This window comes from Pithys albifrons, chromosome 4, assembly GCF_047495875.1.
Source record: "Pithys albifrons albifrons isolate INPA30051 chromosome 4, PitAlb_v1, whole genome shotgun sequence".
In the NCBI taxonomy this organism is placed as follows: domain Eukaryota; kingdom Metazoa; phylum Chordata; class Aves; order Passeriformes; family Thamnophilidae; genus Pithys; species Pithys albifrons.
The window spans coordinates 19,065,266-19,084,326 of NC_092461.1; the positions used below are offsets into that span (position 1 = coordinate 19,065,266).

General features: G+C 39.6%; 1 protein-coding gene across 1 annotated transcript in view; it reads right to left on the minus strand.

Moving 5' to 3' along the window:
• Nucleotides 1-9,435: 9,435 nt before the first annotated feature.
• The window catches only part of INO80C (INO80 complex subunit C), a 30,384-nt gene continuing 20,758 nt past the window's right edge, over nt 9,436-19,061 (minus strand). The window contains 3 exon segments of the mRNA XM_071553595.1: nt 9,436-10,209; nt 14,877-14,944; nt 16,560-16,671. Of these exon segments, the coding sequence (XP_071409696.1) occupies nt 10,078-10,209; nt 14,877-14,944; nt 16,560-16,671 (312 nt within the window). The 3' untranslated portion in view covers nt 9,436-10,077.

Below are 19,061 nucleotides of genomic sequence, written 5' to 3' on the forward strand. Positions count from 1 at the left end.
TAACTTGGTTATGAAGAAAGCCTGAATTATCATATTCTACTCTGTCATTTAAAGATAAATGTTTTGCAGCACAAACCCCATCATTATGTGTACATATTTTAAAAAAGGTTGGGTTTTGTTTGCATTTTTATTTTGTTTGTGAGATTTTTTGTTGTTTTTATAGCAATTATAAGATTTTTAGACTTGCTAAGAAGTGGGTCCAACTTGTGGTTAAACCCTGCAGATGATAATCTTGCTGATCTCAGGATTTTCAAAATACTAAAACACACGTCTGGATTTCTCAAAACCCCACAAAAATTCAAAACCATTAGACTTAGACCCACTTCACCTTTTTCAAGGTATCCCAGGTGGCCATAAACCACTGGAGCATCCTGGCAAGACTTCTTGTAATAGACAGTCTCTCAAACAGCTCTTAGTGGCTTATTAGCAATTTCAGTTATTATATATTAGCAAACCAAATCGAAGTTTATCCTTTAGTTTTTGTTAACTACAGTAAAATATTTATAAGGTGCAACTCTATGTGCATTCAGGTGCAATAGTTTTTCCAGTTGTGTTGTTTATATAACAGAGTATATTAAATATGTCATGTGGAGGGAGGGGGGTGCTCTGTATGGAGAGCTGTATAAAATCTGAGCCAAGAAAAATAAATCTCTCAGTAAACCCTGGCACTCTTGTGACAGTGCCATCCCCAGCACTGCTTCCTACAGAAGCCTGACTCCAAGGCGTGGAGGTTGGTACGTGCCAGCTGCATGGCTGTGGATGTGGAATGACTGGTCTAGATAAGAACTGGTTTTAGCAGAATCAAATAGAAGTCCTTAGCTAGAGATAAGCCTGAAGTGCTCATGCACTACTAAGTTCCTGGCAAAATCCTTTGGATGCATATATTTACACTCAGGGTTTGTATGGATATTTACACTCGGGGTTTGTAGATTTAGTTACAGTGTTACAAATATCTCTAATTAGACGATGTGGCAGGAAAGAGACAGTGTAAGAACAGAGTTAAGTGCCTATGTACCTGCTTGAGTGAAAATCTGGAGGGTCTCAGTGTGTGCATGCATCTTTTTCATTTACTTAAGTTGGTTTAAGTTTCTCAAGTGGTAACTGCAAGCCTTGGGTAGCTGTACAGTTCAAGAAACAGAAATGCACTTGATGAAATATGATTGTCCTATATTAGGGCAATTGTCTTGCCCCATGGCAAGGCATTTTTTATTTTCAGGTGAAGTCATTCCATTTTAAGCTTTGCTTTGCTTCAATGGCCCTTTTGACAACTGTAAAGCATGCTTCTGGCTTTGGCACACTCTGGTATTTCATTTACCCTCTGCAGAATTCTGCCTTTTTGGCAACATGGGCCATTAGCTTTCCTCTTGTGGTTTCAGCTTTTCTTCTTGGTTTTCCACTTGGGATTTTTCTTCTTTTAGTGTTTCTTTTATCTCTTCAGCAAGAGGTTTCTGCAGATCTGCAGGTGAATTCTATTCATTCTATCTAAACACCTTCCTTTTATTAAATTGGTCATTTATTTTTCAGTCCTCCTTCTTAAGATGAATATTACAGAGCTGTGTTTTTGGAGCAGGGAGGAGAAGTGAGAGGTGGAGGGAATCACATCTCCCAGGGAAAGTGCTGCTTCTAATTATGCCTTGGAGATTATTCCTTTATGGCTCAGATATAATTACTACTTGATCAAACTTATATGTGCTATTTAGGACAAAATAAAATCTCTCTATATGACCCAAAAAAGAAGCTGTTACTTCAAATAATCATTTTTAGGTGGTTGGGAAACTGCATCTGTAATTCTTACACATCCTATAGCCTCTGAACTCTTTGCAATAGAGGCCACCCCTGCACCCTCTCTCCTACCAAAACTTTGCCACCTATAGCAGTACAGAGGTGCAAAGGAGGACTTTTGGACAGCTCTTAACTTCTGGATTCTGGTTGTCTTTTGAGAACTACCTAGAAATGTATGTTGTAGGACAGGATTTTTAACCTTTCCCATGTCTTATCCAGGTTGGAAAAAGTTGGAGGTAGAGGGTAGTGCAACCTAGATCATGAAGGTAGTAGGGACATGGCCTCATAGGGCAGAGAAGTTCTGGGAGAATGACAAGAGGCCCCCTGTCTGCCCTTGATGATTTTCTTTCCTTCTCTAATGCTCATGCTTTCACCACTTAGATCCAGTACTGGGAGCAATACTAGGTACCTTCTGGTGACAAAGAAGTGTGTGCTACATGAGCTCGTGAGATGATACCAATGCTGAGTCCAAATCCACTGAATTGGTAAGACTCATTCCTAAGTCTTCAGAGAGCTGCAAATCACCAAAAGGGATCTGGCCAGAGTTTAGACAGTTTATGATTAAACCTGCTGTCCTCTATATCCTCACACAGCTGCTGCCTGGATCCTGGATGGTTACCCAGACATCTGAAGCTTTGTCTTTGAACATGCCCAGAGACATGTCAGACTCAACAGAACTGAGCAGCCTGGTGGCAGCCTCCTGCCCATGTTCTGTCCCACGGCACCAGATGCAGCACTTTTCCAGATCACACTCTTCAAAAAGGACTATTGTAGGCTATTGCTCTTGTTTGAAGTACAGCAGGGATGCTGCAGTTCCTGTTCTCCTTATCCAACCACCCAGAGTGAGGATGCTTCGCCCGCCATCCCACCTGGTCATCTCATATGTGTTCAGTCTCTTCTGCCAGCTAAGAGATTTAAAGCACATCTCGCATTCTCCAGAGACTTCCAGGGCTGTAAAACTATGTATAACTGTTTTGTAGTGGGTGCAATCTCATTATTCTTAGAGCTGAAGGGATTAATAAAGAAATTGTTAAGTGCAGTGAGCAGAGCATGTGTGCAAAAGCAGGAAGAACAGGATTCACTGCTTCTTCCAGAAATCATCCTTATGGCTTATGCATACTTTCAATGAAAGATATAAGCAGACCTTGGTGTGACCGTCACTGCCTAAAGGCTCTGGAGAAGTCTGTGTGCCCCAGTGACATTGTATGCAGGAAATGTACAAGAAGAATGCTGTTTGCACTCTCTGTGCCAGTGTGATCCTTCAGAAGGACATCTCAAGGTCCTTGGAGAATTTGGCTTCCAGTTCATTATTAGGTAAATTATAATAATGTAGCGAAAGGTGCTGAAATCAACTGCTGAAGGAGGGTATTTCATAGTGGGGTTCAATGTGCTGTTTCCCAAGGGTTAAGGAAGCATGGGGCCAAACCAGGGTACTGATGTGGAACACCTCGTATTTCACTAAAATGGTAATAATTTTCAATTTACAAAACTCTTGGGAAGGGCTCACATAACACTGGAAAGGAGTTGCTGGTACATATTTCTTTGCCCTCTGATTTTGTGCAGTCTGTCACAGGGGATGAATCATAACCAACAAACAAATTCTTGGTAGTCAGAGGCCAAAAATGTTTGGTTGATTGTGCTTGCTTCACCATCAGTTTCAATAACAAAAGCCTGTTTAATAGGAGGAGAACAAGGCTTGTACCTATTAGCTGCTGTCACTTGTGCACATGAGACTGATGGCAGCCACTGACTCCACTCCACCAGCTATGACACATATAAACCTCCTTTGAAAGGCACAATTTGAAGTAGTGATTTATGCACTATTGATATTCTTTATTTCAAATATAAAGCCACCATAATGTCATATGTATTACTTCAAAGGATTACAAGCCACCTACAGAATGTTTTATAAATGATTTCTGTTCAACATTGCTTTATATCATCAGAGAAATTTCTTCTTCCTGCTTCCAGTCCTTCCACCTTAGTCTAAGGCCAGCTCTTATTGAAATCCCTGAGATTCTCTTTTATTAAGGTTATTATCAGACCCCACAATGCCTCTCTTTTCCTCCATGCAAGAATTGCTGTTTAGGCACACTCCTAGAGGCTGCTGCCTTTTTCCAGTTGGAAATTGGGTGCCTGCATTTTGGTCTTGAGCTGGAAGGCTGACTCACACCAGGAAATTGCCTGCACATGTTCATCCCCACCATGTCTGCCTATCCAGCTGGTGAAGGATGCAGCTGTGGGAACAGGACAGGGGAGGTACACACTGTGTTGACAGCCCTACCATGGCCTGGAGGTTTCACACAATTAAATGCTCTAATCGTTGAACAGGAGCTCAGACTACAGAACACTTATCCGTGTAGGCAGGGTCACTCCTTCATGCCCTTCTGTGAGCAACAGCATCCAAGCTGTCTAAGAGAGGATTTGGGCTCACAGATAATTTATTAAAACATCCCTAATTCTGTCACCTTTGTGTCATTTTTATGTCTTAGTCATGGAACTAATGACCAGACACACAGTATGTAGGCAATGTGCATGTGTGTTTATGGTGTCCTTTCACAGGCATCTCTTTCTCCTGGGAGAAGAGAATCAAGAAAAGCTGCTGTTCCTCAGCATATAAGTGAGATCGCGGCCAAAACTCAAAAGGACCTATGACCCTTTCTTCCTCAGTGCCCACATATGGGCCAAGCAGACCAGGCCTGCATCTCTGCTCACAAGGGTTTACTGCTGTACTTTATGAGAGCTACATTGACACTCAATGTGCACATACACCATTTATTTTGATATGATGAGGAAGGAAACACTTTCTTCCCATGCACAGATAGACAGCTGTCTTCAGAAATCCAAAACCTGATGCTTAGAACTTGCTTGTGTGTGACCTGTGCTGAAAGAGAAGTACCCACACAAGGGACACCTATTCTTTTTTAACACAAACCATGCTTTGGATTCAAGATGTGCAGAGAAAAGGAACACTATTCTCATGGGCTGTGCATGGTTAGAGACTTGTAAATGATTTCTTCACTTGAGAGAAGAGTAGTTTTTACATCCCAGATTTGGGACGTTGGAGAAGACTTTCAGATCGTGCATGAACCAGGTGCAGTATTCTGGGGTGCTGTGCTGGGTGCACTTGAGTCAAGTAACAGAGTCACAGCAGTCAGCCTGTGATGGGACCTCTTGCTCAGAGGAGAACACAATGGTAAACAGTAATCACAGCCAGCTTCAGCACCAACTTATTTTCTAATCCACTAGTATTATGATTTTATGTACAAATTATTGATTTTAGGCTACAGTATCAGAGACAGCAATGTTCTGTACCCATGTGACCTCAAAGGTTGTGAAATGTGTGCAATTACACAGGCACTACTTACCAGTATTTTCAACAGTGTTTGCTAATTATTGTCGTTATCTCTCCCAAGAGATTAGTGCCATTACTGTCTCTAGGCTGTGATTTATAGGAGTGTAATCATCTGAAAATACTGGATTGGTTAAGCTTCTCAGATAATACAAAAACAACTCAAGCAATACTGACAGATACCAAAAGGACTTAAAATGTTTTCCTTCCTGAAGATGTATCATTTTATTATATTCCAACTACACACTTGCCGATAGGCAAAGTAGTCTGTTATTGGGGGACACATACTAAAATGAGAAAAAGAAGCTCTTTCTGTGAATTCTGATATTACTGGTATGATTACTTTAGTGTGACTGAAGTGTTTAGTAACAATACACATACCACTTGACTCTTCTTGTTTAAAAGAGCACTAAGTCAGGGTTTTTGTCCAGAACCCAACATCATCTGTAAGTCTTCTTCCTCCAAGTTTTTCAGAAAGAAAAACTATATACTATTTGTTTTAAGTATGTAAACCACATACTTTGTTAGAGATTGTAAGAGGCCTTAAAATCCATTGGTGAGTTTTCTAGTAATAAATTATGGTTGTATGAATTTACTAAAGATTACTTAGCCCTTCAGAAAAAGATTGTAATCACAGAATAACAGACTATTCTGAGTTGAAAGGGACCCACAAGCATCATTGAGTCCAACTCTTAAGCCAATTGCCCATAGGGGCCCACATAGGGGGTTGAACCCATGACCTTGGCATTATTTACAACCAAGTTTTAACCAACTGAGCTAATCTCAGGGTCATCATGCTTTTCAAGCGTTTTTTCTTTAGCAGAGTGACTTAGAAAAATCTTTTTAAGCTTATACTAGTTAATTTTTACTTTGATATTTTTCCCCAGTAAAAAGCCCTCCCTTTTGCTTACCTTCATTTCCTTGTGGTTTAGTGGGGTTTGACACTTAGATGCCTCTGTCAAAGGAGATCAAGGCACACTTCCTTGCATATGCCTGCTACTCCTGTCCTCCACAGAAGCCCATATATAGCAACTCCATAGGGAACCAGAAGGCTCTGATGGGAGACAGCCAGGAAATACAGGACAGTGAAATGCGGGGGCTCCAAAATGTGCTGGTCCAAGGCCACTCTGAATTGAATTTTACTGCTTTTCAGGACATGGGGCCAAGGTCATTCCTAACATAAACACAGCAGAGGGAGGGGCTGGGGCAGGAAGTTTCCATGGGCACACACCTGCTGTACGAAGCAGCAGTGAATAATCAAGGCAAGAGCCCTGAAATCCAGCACCCTGCTTTCCATCCACTAAAGAGCATGGAAGCACCTACTGCAGCTGTTGAAGGCTTCATTCCTCTCATAGGTCTCAGCATATCCCTTGCCTTGGGAGCAGCTGGCTCTGCAGCCCCAGACCCCCATGTGGCCCAGCCCCTGCCCCAGCCCAGTCCAGCATTCTTGCAGCACCTGGGTTTGGGCCACACCAGGAGGTTCAGCTACAGCAGTTCCAGAGACAGTTGCCTGCTTTGTCCTGGACTTTCAGAGCAAGCACATTCACCCAATGTGTGGTGTAAATACAAGCTACTGCAGTCTTAAATAAAGTGAGAAAACCTCACATTAAGATTGGTGTAACCCCCCCCCCCCCCACCACCACCACCCCAGTCTCCAGTGTTTGCTGGACCAGTGGTGTGTGTTGCCCAAGTAGCTGCAGAGGAAAACAGGAGCTTGGCCTCTGGGACAGAACAGATGATGCAAGGAAAATGTTTTCCACCTGCCAAAAAGACTAAGGCTAAAGCTTTGCCAGCTGGACTGCACCTTGCGAGTTGCTGGACAAGCTCAATTCCCATTAATGTCAGTAGGATTTCTGTGGGAGCTTAGCAACTGGCATGCTGTAAGCTGTTACAGGGGAATGACAAGGAACACATTAATGCAAATGCATGTGAGGCTGAAGCCATCCATGGTCTGATATTAAGTAATGCATTCAGGTGATGCTTCCCAGATAGTAACAATTGTACTTGAACAGATTAGTCCTCACCCTGACTGCTAGCTTTCTGCTTTATAGATGTGGCAGCACTGTTAGTCAAAACACATTCTCCTCAGCTCTGAAATGGTATTTGTTGAAGCTTCTCTTTTCTAATGCTTTTCTTTTGTCCTCTCTTCAATTTAAATTCGACTTATATATCTAGATAATGTCCCATAAGTACTTTTACATACAAATGTACTTCTCAATTTTCACTTCTTCTAAAGCTGTCAATAAAACACTTTAAAACTACTCTGTGGCACAGGTAAGTGCTTCACTTATCCATATTTTCTCTTATATACAGCAAGGGAGTTACTGCTCAGTTCTCTCAGAGAAGCCACTGGTGAGAGCAGCCGGTTCATGCAGTGTTCTCGAAAAGAACCCAGCTGGACTGACCACCATCATACATGTTGGCTGCTAGATCTGTTCTGTTCTCTGCTTCCTGCTAAAACACATTTGCTTTGATTGTTCCACATAGTAAACAGTTGTTGATCAATGTAATGCTGAATGGTGCTGGTGGTTGATTCATCACTCTTGGCTTAACTACTGCACAGCCTAAGGAGTAAAAGGGAAATATTAACAACTAGGGAAAAAAGGCCAAAAATGGAAGAAACAACGAAGGAAAGAAAAGGGAATCTAGCAGCCATCATAATGATACAGAGCATTGAGGGAAGAGTCACTAATGTTTTTTTCCAAATCTAAGATGTATTAATTTTCTGATGCAGATTTATTCAGCAAGACACTTAGATTTTGAAAATGGAATGCATAGATGCTGTGCGGCAGAAATTAGCCAAGAGGCAACATCTTAATGTAGAGCGCAGGAGTGCATGGAGCACTTCTGACAGTGGAGGAGCCTGGGTTCCCACACAGGCATTCCCAAAGAATGTTTAAAATATTTGTGGGAGAGAACAAGCTCATGAAATCGATTTTCTGAGCTGCTGTCTGCTTATTTAAAACAAAAATGATCTTACAGCAGTTATATGTGTTTTCATATCAGTGCTAAGCTTATCTTATAAACACATCTTCAGTACGTAAAGTAAGCCAAAAACATCCACTATAAAACTTGCATGCAAAGAGAATGTGGCTTGGATGCTTACTGGCATGCAGACAGATATCCTGCCTTATTCTTTTTTGTACTATGATACAGTTGTAGCATTATCTGATATCTAGGGCTTTGAAGGATCTATTGTGAGCACGTCAAAAACTTACAATTTGTTTTTGGCAATATTGCATCACAAAAACTGAGGAAGGAGTCACACTGACTTTCATTAAACAATGTATCCCATTATTGTTTTTCCTGTTTTGGAGTTGGAATTAAATTAGCATTAATAATAACACTTTGCATATTTATCCTTTCAATGAGAAAGAATAATTACTATGTCTATAGAAATGTGCATTCAAAGTGCAGCTTAGACACTAAGTAGTCACTGCTGTGTGCTGCTTTTTCAGTCAAGAAGAGTGTGCCGTGCACTAGACCCTGATGTCCATGATAGAGCTTGAGTGAGACAGGAGGGCTGTCCTGTGCCCAGCATCTCACGTCCTCAGTGACCTGGGGAGTCCAGGACTAACAAGCTATGGTGCAAGTCTTCCACTCAGCAGTTTTGCACATGGGAAGAGAACATTCCCACAGCAAGTGGTAACTTGTCCAGCCTTTCAGGCTAACACCCACTAGCTCAGAGAGATAAGGGAGGGAAGTGCCACAACTCCAGGGCAGTTCATGGAGTATGGGAGTGAAGGTTGTGTGACTGGGGGGTTAAGAAGTTGAGCCTAAATTTGGAGTCCAGATTAAAAGCTTACGAGAGTCTAAGGCTGGGACAAAGATTCAAAAGTGGGAAGATAACAATCAGCATCTGTCATAAGAAAGAGGACAGAAAGAAAGAATGGGCAGAAAACCCTCTTAAATCCTTGGCCCCTAGACTTAGTTTCAAGGAAATCATGGTCATTTTGTTGTTGGCATGTACTTGTCAGCCATCCCCCCAACAAGTGTCCAAACTCTCCTTCAGTCTCTTTCCTCCAAAGTGTGATAATGTTCACTTGCTCTCCATTATTCTTTTAGTGTCTCACACTGCTAAGTTCAGTGTTCTAATGTAGAAGGTCTTGCCTTTCTGAAGACCAAGTGGATGTTAGACACCAATGGACAGTGGAACTCCTGCTTTTTAGGACTTTTTTTTTAAAGTCTGGGAAATAAGTACTTTTTTCATACTAATTAATACTAATATTGTTCTAGCTAGGAAAGGTAGAAGAATAGTCAGGTTGTGACATAAAGCACTCAAAAACTACGAAGAGTCATGATTAAAAGTGACCCAGTGATTTGATGTAATCCTGTTATGTGTATTCATTAGGGTATTTTACAAACAAGTTTGAGTCAAACTTTATTTATCTTGGCAGTATTTCAATTGAAATATTTGTTTGAAACTGTTCATTTCCACAGTGCTCAGTACAATGTCATCACAATAGCAGCACTTGCTAGGTATTTTAGCTTTATTTTACAAGTGGGACAAACTTCTTTACAGCCAAGTGGCAAGTGCATCTGGTAAGGCAGGTTTAGATGTTTGGAGATCTTGGTGCCTTCTCCTTAACTCAAATGAGGATTCCTTCTGAGCCAGGACAGTACAGCAAATATACAGGGTGGAGATGATGAAATCTTGTCTCTACAGAAATTAATATAAATGAGACATTATGGTACAAATACATATTGTGAAGGTCTAAGTTGCTCTGTTCACCAAACCAGATGGCTAACAAATTGGTAAACTAACAAATATCAGCATTTATGAAAATTAAATCCATATGTTCTTCAAATGCATGTATCATCAACTACCTCCAGATGTAAAAATCCATGGACAGTTTTAAAGGACCTCAGTCCTGCAGGCAGTTTCCATCATGATACTTAAAATTAGCACTGTTCCAGGCAATATACAACAATATTTATTCTCTTCAGGAAACAATACTTGTTGCTTTCCTTAGAGCTAGGTATCCTGTGACCACATCTGAAGGGAGCATCCGAATATAGGCAAATTCTTCGATAGTACTAAACCTTAGCTTGCTCTGCGGATCTGTGTAACTTGCCTGAAAAAGAAACAATGGTAGAGACTCTACTCAAATAAAATTTCAAACCATAATAGTCAAAAATTGTCATAATTACAAGACCACAAAATAGTTTCTTTTCCCAGTAACAGGACTCCTGTTCTATCACATGACCAAAAGTTTGTCTTTTTTTCTTTCTCCTCATGTCAGAACTTATGAGAAGTTAACAGACTGCCATAAAATCCCATTAGAAATGCATTAACAGAGGGCTGAAATAAGTTTCATGAAAAAGAGTGCAAAAGAAATTCCTCAATTCTAAACTCACCCTAGCAACTCTGTGCCTTGTGCAGTCTCTCTCAAGGCAGCTCTCCAAATAGTCAGGCTGCTGCCAATAAATTACCCACAAAGAGGCTGAATTATGGGTGCTCTGATAGCTTTGGACTGCTTTTCTCTTGCTGCATACAACTTAGCTTTTAATTTACTTTAAAGTGGTTGTTAAAGCTAGGGAGTCTCAGCTTATGGTTCTGTGACTGAACTGATAAGAAATTTGAACTCAGTGCTGTGTTTTGCTACAGATGCCTGCTTTTAGGATAACAGCCTGGCCAGTTCACCCGGGGCTACACTTGTATTCTCTGCTGTATTTGGACCCTGGGTGCCTGGGAGCAGTGCCAGTTTCCTTCTATCCTCTCCCCTTCCCTGTTGCTACAGAAACCTGGAGCTTGGTGACCTCAGGGGTAGGCCAGGAGGCTGTGCTGGGAGAAGGCAGGCTTCACTTCAGGGTACTGCCTCTCCACTTCCAGCCTGCAGGACAATCATTGCCTGCTCGGTGTTACATTACCAAGTGCCTCCCAAGACTCCAAAGTGTCTTCTGAACCTTTCTTTAACAGGAGATGATGGCAGGCTGCAAGGCACAGGCAGCTGACATCCCTTAAGACATTGCTACTAAAAATACAAAAGGCTAGGAAGAGCTGGAGTATTCCTGCCCCCATTACTGTTAGAGTGCAGAGCCCTCTACCCTTTTTATGTGGAAAGCACCTGTTGACCACGGTAACAATCCAGTTAATTGTTTGGTCTGATATGACTCAGAACATTTAGTGTTACTTGTAGCTTGTTACTTTAAAAGGAAATGCTGTCAGGTTAATTAAATGTAGTCAGCTAACAGTCAAGCCATCAATTAATTTTCAAACAAATGGTAAAGTTAGAACATTAGGATTAAATTTATCCATGGTGGTAACTTCATGGCTACAGTAGGTATAATTTATTTTTATTTCATACTTACCTCTGGCCTTATGTAAGAAAAGGTTAACCAATTAGACTGCTTTTCAAATGTGCATGACTGAGTAATAAACTAGCCAAGAAATATCTGCAATTTGTATTGCACACAAATGTAGGTTAAAAGTACTAAGGCAATTCTTCACCATTCTGATAGTTTGCATTTGGCTGAACTGTTTGCAAGACACTAATGTATAATAACTACTCATTTATGTCCTGACTGCAGTCTGAAAACAAACTTTACCAAAACTTCAGCAATAATTAAACAGATTAGAATAGTAAAGTAAGACAAGTTTGCCAAGAAGAAACTCTGTCATGTTTAAAAACTAAGTCAAAAAACACAGATACACACTCTTAAAATACAATAAACTAGTTATCTCAATCTGTTTCTGTAGTAACAGGGCTGATCCATTTTCAGAAAAGAAGAGAAATATAAACATTTGAAGATTTGGGTTTTTTTTTAATCTGCTTTACAATAAATTACTCTGTTTTGCATGTTGAAATATCTAAACACGTATCTTGTAAATTTGGAAATAACAGGTTTATTTTGCAGTGTCAATATAGTAAATAATAGCTTTTGGATTGTAAGCTGCCTTACAAACATATATAGGCTGTTCTGCTGAGAACATTGGCAAATTTAATTCCATTTGTGTTACACACAAAGAGAGAAGAGGATCAGTAGAATTTAATTATGGCATTTAACGTAAGTGCAAGTATACTAACTGAGAGTGTTTTAATACAGTTCTTTTTTTGTACCTGCTAGACTATTTCATTCTTCTCTAAATGCGTAATGCTAAGGAATTTTTTTTTCCCCCAGGGGTAATCCAGCAATCCCATAGAAAATATATTCTTACACAAACACTTAGATTTTACACAAAAAATACAAGGACATTTTTCTACTACTAGATTTCTAAAATATTCTATTGTCCTACATATCTGCCTACTAGGAAATGATCTTGAAAGCATATTTAGTGCTTCTTATGAAACATTTCTAAACTAGCAATTTAAAGGACACACTGTCTTAGTTATTTTAATAAAAAAGACGTTTTTAAACATGGTAATTTTGTCAGAGTCTGGAGAAACTTTGCAGGCCAGGTAAAATAGGAAACTTGACTTACAACGCAATTAGAGGATGGAAAATTAAGGGGAAAAAGTGGAAAGACAGAAAAAGAAAACAAAAGAAGCACTGAATGGATTTGTATTGAGAGTATTCATACTGAGCCAGAGTACAAAAATCACTGATGGAAAGGAGGAGCTGGTAAAGAAAAGCTGAGGAACTGAGAGAATGACTCTTATTTCCTATGACTAAACTGACCCTTATCTGGTAGGGACATGGTCTCCACTCACATCTATATCCTGTATCATCAACTCACTATGGGTGTGACTGACTAGTCTGAAATGCATCAAAGGTCCGTGCTGGAAAGCATTCCTTGGAGATGGGACAGTGAAAGGAACTATGTCCCTATGCCTTCTGCCCCACAGGTTAGCCCCAAACAGGTTAGAGATGTTGCAGCAACTTAATAGCACCTGGTGGGAGTGCTACTAACACTTGCAAAGTAACTCTAAGGGGAGAGGACAGGGAAAAGATGAACACCACTAAGTGACCCAGTATAGAATGTTTGCCGTGTTGGTGAAATCTACTCAATGTTATTTCATATGCCCACCTATCTCCCCTTCCTCTGTCCACTGCTTCTTTATATAGAGCAGGGGTACTTATGCAAAGTGCTTTATTCAACTGATCCCTGCTCCTTCTCTGAAAACAAGCTGCTATTATATCAAAGCAGTGCTGCCACAAGAATGTAAGTGTGCCTGGCTGCAGGGAATTATTTTCCCAGTGTTTGTGAGCAGTCTCTTGCATTTGCTGTCTCTCAGTTCATCTGTGAGGGAGATATTGCTTTCCCATTCCCTCTTGAACACCAAGGGTTACCAGCCTCTATCTGAGCAGCCCGCTCCATTTCCAAATCACATTTAGAAGCACAGGCTGGAAACATGCCACCTCCTAGATGCCTTATTTAAATGTGTTACTTAAAAAATTAAAATGTCAAAGAAAACATGTGCTACGAAATCAAGAACTCAAATACTAGAATGTGCAGGATTCCATCTGATGCTCTAGCTATTCTTTGATGTTTATCCACTGTTATCCACTATAAGGCACTCCTTAGTTAGTCACCCATTTTGTTTCCTAATGAGGACTTTCACCTAATTCAGTGCACAAAATGCATGTGGTATGTTAACCTGCATCACCATAACAAATGTGTACTTTCAAAGACATCTCTGTGATGTGATACCAAGTCTGTGAAGGTGGGCTAGTGCTCTATGGATGAGAAACAGATTAAAGTGGGGGATAGGACCCAGTAATTCTGTCTAAGGCTTTTTGACATCACAAAGTTTTCATTACTGTAGTTACTTAGTGTAACCATTACTTATGCATTTTTTAGTCCAAAATACAACATTCCCATTCATTACAATTGTAATAAATGTATGGGTTTCTGCAAAATAAATCACTGGGGGCTGAAGGTGAACAGTGAAAAGATATGATGTTACTAACACTTGTTTGTTTTATGTAAACTTATTCATGTCACATAGGAATAGTTTTAGCAGCAGATAGAAAGTTTTTGTTGGGCAGAATTCAATGACTTTACTCCTGTTTTGTGCCAACAGAATCTTCGGGGAATTAAGGCACCAAATCATAACTACCGAGACTTTTTGTAGCATGTGCAAACAAAAGTCAAATGTGGGACTGGGGTTTTATTCCTATTTTCTTTAACAAAAACATGTAAAAGAGCCCATCTGTGACACAAAGGCTATACATCTGCAAAACTCCAAGATCCAGCTCTGAAGCACTGTGGTACTTGACATTCTCAAAAGTCGATGCCAAGTGTCTGTTTCTGGCTGATTAGTTTGAGGCAAAGTTTGAGAGCAATGATAACAAAGATTTTTTTTAACCTGGGCCAATCAATATAATTTTGCCTAATCTCACTACTGAAAGTTGCTAAGCCATCTTTTTAAAACTTCCTCTGCAAGACAAATGAAATAAATCAGCCTGATGCAAACACTCAGCATGGAAGGTTTCACTCAGTGTGGTTATAGCTTGGCAAAGTTGTCAGTCATGGAGACTGTGGAGTACTAGCTTTCTTTGCAGAAATCTAGAGAATTAGAAATGGTGGAGATCAATGTAGCTTCTATAGCTGAGGAAGTGGTGTCATAGGAGCCACCTGGCAGGACCAGGTATTTATCTGTCCTAGCATCTATTAACAACCCAAGGATTTTGTGATGTAGTGCCAGTAGTTGGGGTTTGGCCCTAAATCACTAGATAACTATTAAGCCCAAGGCTGAATAGGAACCCCGCATGTACATCTTTTATAAAACAATGCACCAGCACTATCTCCTTCTGGAAAATGAGATGCCAATTTTGAAGCGAAAAATAAAATCCTTACCGGAAGTCCTGAAATGTCAGAATATTTCTTGGCAGGCTTAAAGGAAGGAGGAGCATCAATATTAAAATCTAGAGAGAAACAAAGGTATAAACTCAGCGTCTTATGTGTATTTTAATACATAAACCTACTTTCTGAGGTCTCTATTAACTAGCAATACTAAGGCAAAGAAAGAGAATTACCTCTGAAAACACTTAGCCTGTTAGCACTATAAATCACAGACTGATCCTGCTCACCTCTGCAAGCAGAACTGTCCTCCCCAAAAGGAAAAATGCAAGAGCTATTTGAAATGTGTTAATTTCTTTCAAGTCTCAATGAATTCCCTTGCAGCCAGTCACATGCAAAGAACAGCCACTATCATATGCATGCTGTATGTTAAGATCATGAAATATTGCTCAAGATTGCAGCTCTGAAATACTATAATCCACAAAAGCAAAGTAATCTTTTAAATCAGTTAAATCTTTAAGCATGTACCACTTAAAGCTCAGTCAATGACCTAGAAAATTGTCTGAATGTTTAAATTAAGTGGTGGAAATTACTGTTCTTTGGTGCCCTTTAGATGGCAACTCTCATTCATAAACATTTTTTAAGATACAGCTGGTATGTTTAAGACGTTAAATCCCCAGTTTTGGATGTTTACAAAAATATCTTGCAACCCATTCAGAGGCTATGATCAATTCAAATGCTCCATCCATATCAACTTTCTAACATAAATCATAATTCAAAAGACCCTAATGTCACAAACAGCTGGTTTTAAATATGAAACTGAGTTTCTTTTCCTTCCTTCTTAAAAAAAATCCTGTAAATTTATGGTTGCAAACAGAGCATAGTAGAAATAGCAACATCAGCAGATTGTCAGTTACAATAGCCAGGAACACACAGTAGTCTGCATTTTTCTGTAACAGTTGTGCCTAAAACACTTCAAAAAATGGCAAGCTATTTTTGGATAAGGCACCAAGTCTGACAAAAAGTATATGCATATGCTCAATTCTGAAATGCCTCCACACGCTTAAGTAAAATCTGAGGACCACATTCTGCCTCCAGCCAAGTTCAACAGCATCGTACTTTACAAGTAGACTTGAAGTATATCTAGATTAAGACCAGTGCTGTAGCTCTGCTCCTGTGGATGTACACCAGCTAGGACTGCTAATCAGGATGCCTAATAATGTAGTTTCAGCTGTGCTGTACTGAAGAGGGGATGTAGGATTTAAGTCTCCCAAGAATCTGGGATAAGGGGCTGGATAGGAAGCTTGGGCTAAGGTCTAAGCTTTGGCAGGTATGCGGCTTAGCAGAATCAACTTGAAAATAGTTCAAATATAGTTAATCAAATAGTAGAAGACCTCTGGGCTGTATGCAGAGGAAGGGGAGGCTTTTACCCAGTGAAGAGGTAACAAAAACCTGATGGGAATAAGGATTTCTGACCTGGTTTGTAAAAATACATTTCCTTTATTGAACTCTCTTCCCAAACGTATTCAAACTTTGTCATGATACTCCAAATTATTTGCTTCCCCCTACTTTCCACTTAGGGCTTAGTGTTGTGATTGGACTAGTCTTAAATATACTGCTGGACTCTGTTCAAGCAGGATACAGCATGCACTGATGAAATAATTTAGATTTGTTTTAAAGAAAGTTATTTGTATGGATTCTATTATTTATAAATACAAGCAAAGCGTCTAAGCAGCTTACAGCTAGGATCATTTAGTTGCCATGGCAATGCCCTTTCAGAAGCAAGAATTTGTTTCAGGTTCTTCCAAGTTCTGTTCTTCTTGCCAGCTGCTGCTCCACCAATGCCAGAGTGCTAGAATTAAGAATTAAAAATATGGTGTTTAGAGAAAAAATAACTAAAGAATACTATTTCGCAGTGTAACATTCCTACATCATAGTCTTTCTGATATGTCTCATCTTGTCATGAACCATTTGTTATCCTCACTTATTTCATCAGCAGGCTAATATATTATACACTTTAATCTTGGCTGCAAGAAAAACAAAGCTTTTTTGGACTATGTCAAAGCTTCTATGTTTTTGATTAACTGAAGGAAATGAAAATCTGCTTTTTACATGGAAATAGAAAATCAATGTGGTTAGGTTTAGCCTGAGATTACAGGATTCTGTATGTACCTTCTATCATATTAGAGCTTATTACTATGAAGCTGTGTCTAAAATTGTGATTACACAGCTAAATTTTCTCTCTCCTTTTTATGACATATTACAAGTGAAGCTTTAGCTCTTTTAAAATTATCCATGACTAGAAAACACAACTGATCTTGCAAAATGTAATAATGAGAAACTTTCTGGAAATGTTATTCTTCTTTCAAAGGATAAAAGACAGAATAATAGAAAAAGAATAATAAATAGAATGTTGGCTGCCAAGACAATTTTGCATTTTGAAAGGTACATTAATGGAAGGCTTGCCACAGGTACTATAAAGGTATTTTCAGTTATCAAATGTGATTGCTGCAGACTAATTTATTTATGTCCCTCCAGAGACAGAAGCTGTGCAACACACTGTACTACCTCTAAATGATCAAAGGACACAGATTTACAGCTTTACTTCAGAAAAGAAAATGTTCTTACAATTGGGGGGTTATTATTCCTGTTAGTAATTACTACCTGCCACATGAGCCTCATAGAAAATCAGCAAAGTTCCACAAATACACTTCTACTGTGAATTGTTTATAAATTAACCTGTTAAATTGATGAGAATCATAGGAGGAAGGATTCAAGGAGAATTTTTTTTTCTGTAGACATAAGATATATTGAGAAAAGACACTCATGAGCTGATGATATACTGGGTTTTGGTGACGGATATCTGACATAGAAAGTACAAGCAAATGTTTGATCTGAGGGTAACACCTTAGTAATCTAAGGATTGCTGTAAATTGAGAGACTGCTACAACATGAGATGAAACTAGATGTACTTCCATATTACTAATTCAAATTCATTACATGAATTTTCCCCCTAATCATTGCATAATGTTTTTTCCTTCTGTAATCTGTTTTCTCAAAAGCAAGTATTGGTTTTATATGAACTTCTGCCTCCTAAGAATGGGACTTAGTATCACCTCACATACCTACAATGACAAGGCAATGACTGCCAAGCACAAATGAACCAAGCTACTTCTGCACTAGTGAAGTTCAGAGAAAGCTGGAGCTAAGACAGGTGGAGCTGCTGCTCGACAGCAGCTACTGCTCTACACAACTGTCAAAAAGTCTTCTTCCCCTTCCCCATTGCCAAGCGATGTGGATTCCATTCAGAAAGTTTAAAAAGAAGTTGTTTCTTCCTTCTTCTCTGTTCTTAAGTATATTCTCTATGGTGAGCTAATGGTATATGTATGAGAGATAGGCACTATTTGATTTATTTTCTTCCTTTTAAGGCAAATTAGGCAAAAGGATGCAAAAAATCATCCAAATGGTTAGTACCAGGTCATACCAATGAAATGCCAATTAAAACTTAATGCTTTTCTCTCTAGTTACGGTGTTGGAGAGGACAATTTTGTATTTTTTATTATAACTGCCTATTATTTTTTCAGCAGTTGCCAAAGGCCCTGTACCTTTATTATTATGTCAAGCATGCAGACATTAGTACTGCCTCTTTGGAAACAGCGACATCCTCCTAAGAACTGAAGGATCAGCACAAGGCCTCTTGCTATTTAAATCCTATGTGGAAGCTACATGGAATGCCTCTGGGCACAAAAGGAGCTTTTCCAATAAGCCCCATTTCTGAAAGATGCTGGGCTGGAGGATTAGTGAGCAAAGTAGATGGTTGTTTGAAAGCCCCTCTCATGACAGAAGTTGTCTGCAAAGCAGACCTACAGCGACTTGCATGTCAGAGATTAATTTTATACCCCCTGCCAAACCTGTACGTAGTCAGCTGTGCAATGCCCAATTACTCTGAGTTTATGCTGTGATATATTGTGTCTTACTCACATAGAATGAGATCTGGGATAAAATCCTTCATTCTAAGTACTGGCTTAGGACCAGCAGTCTGAGAAGTTTCCTTGTCTAGAAAGCATTTGTACAGTGTGCCAACAAGTTGGCTTGGCACAGCAAGATAAAAAGATATTAAAAACAAACCCAGCAGTGACAGCATTACTAGCTGTAATCTTCCTTCACCTTCTCCCCTAGTTTAAATCTCAGAGTGTTTAGGAGCCTGTATTTCATCAGCTGTCAGCATTGACTGTGAATGTT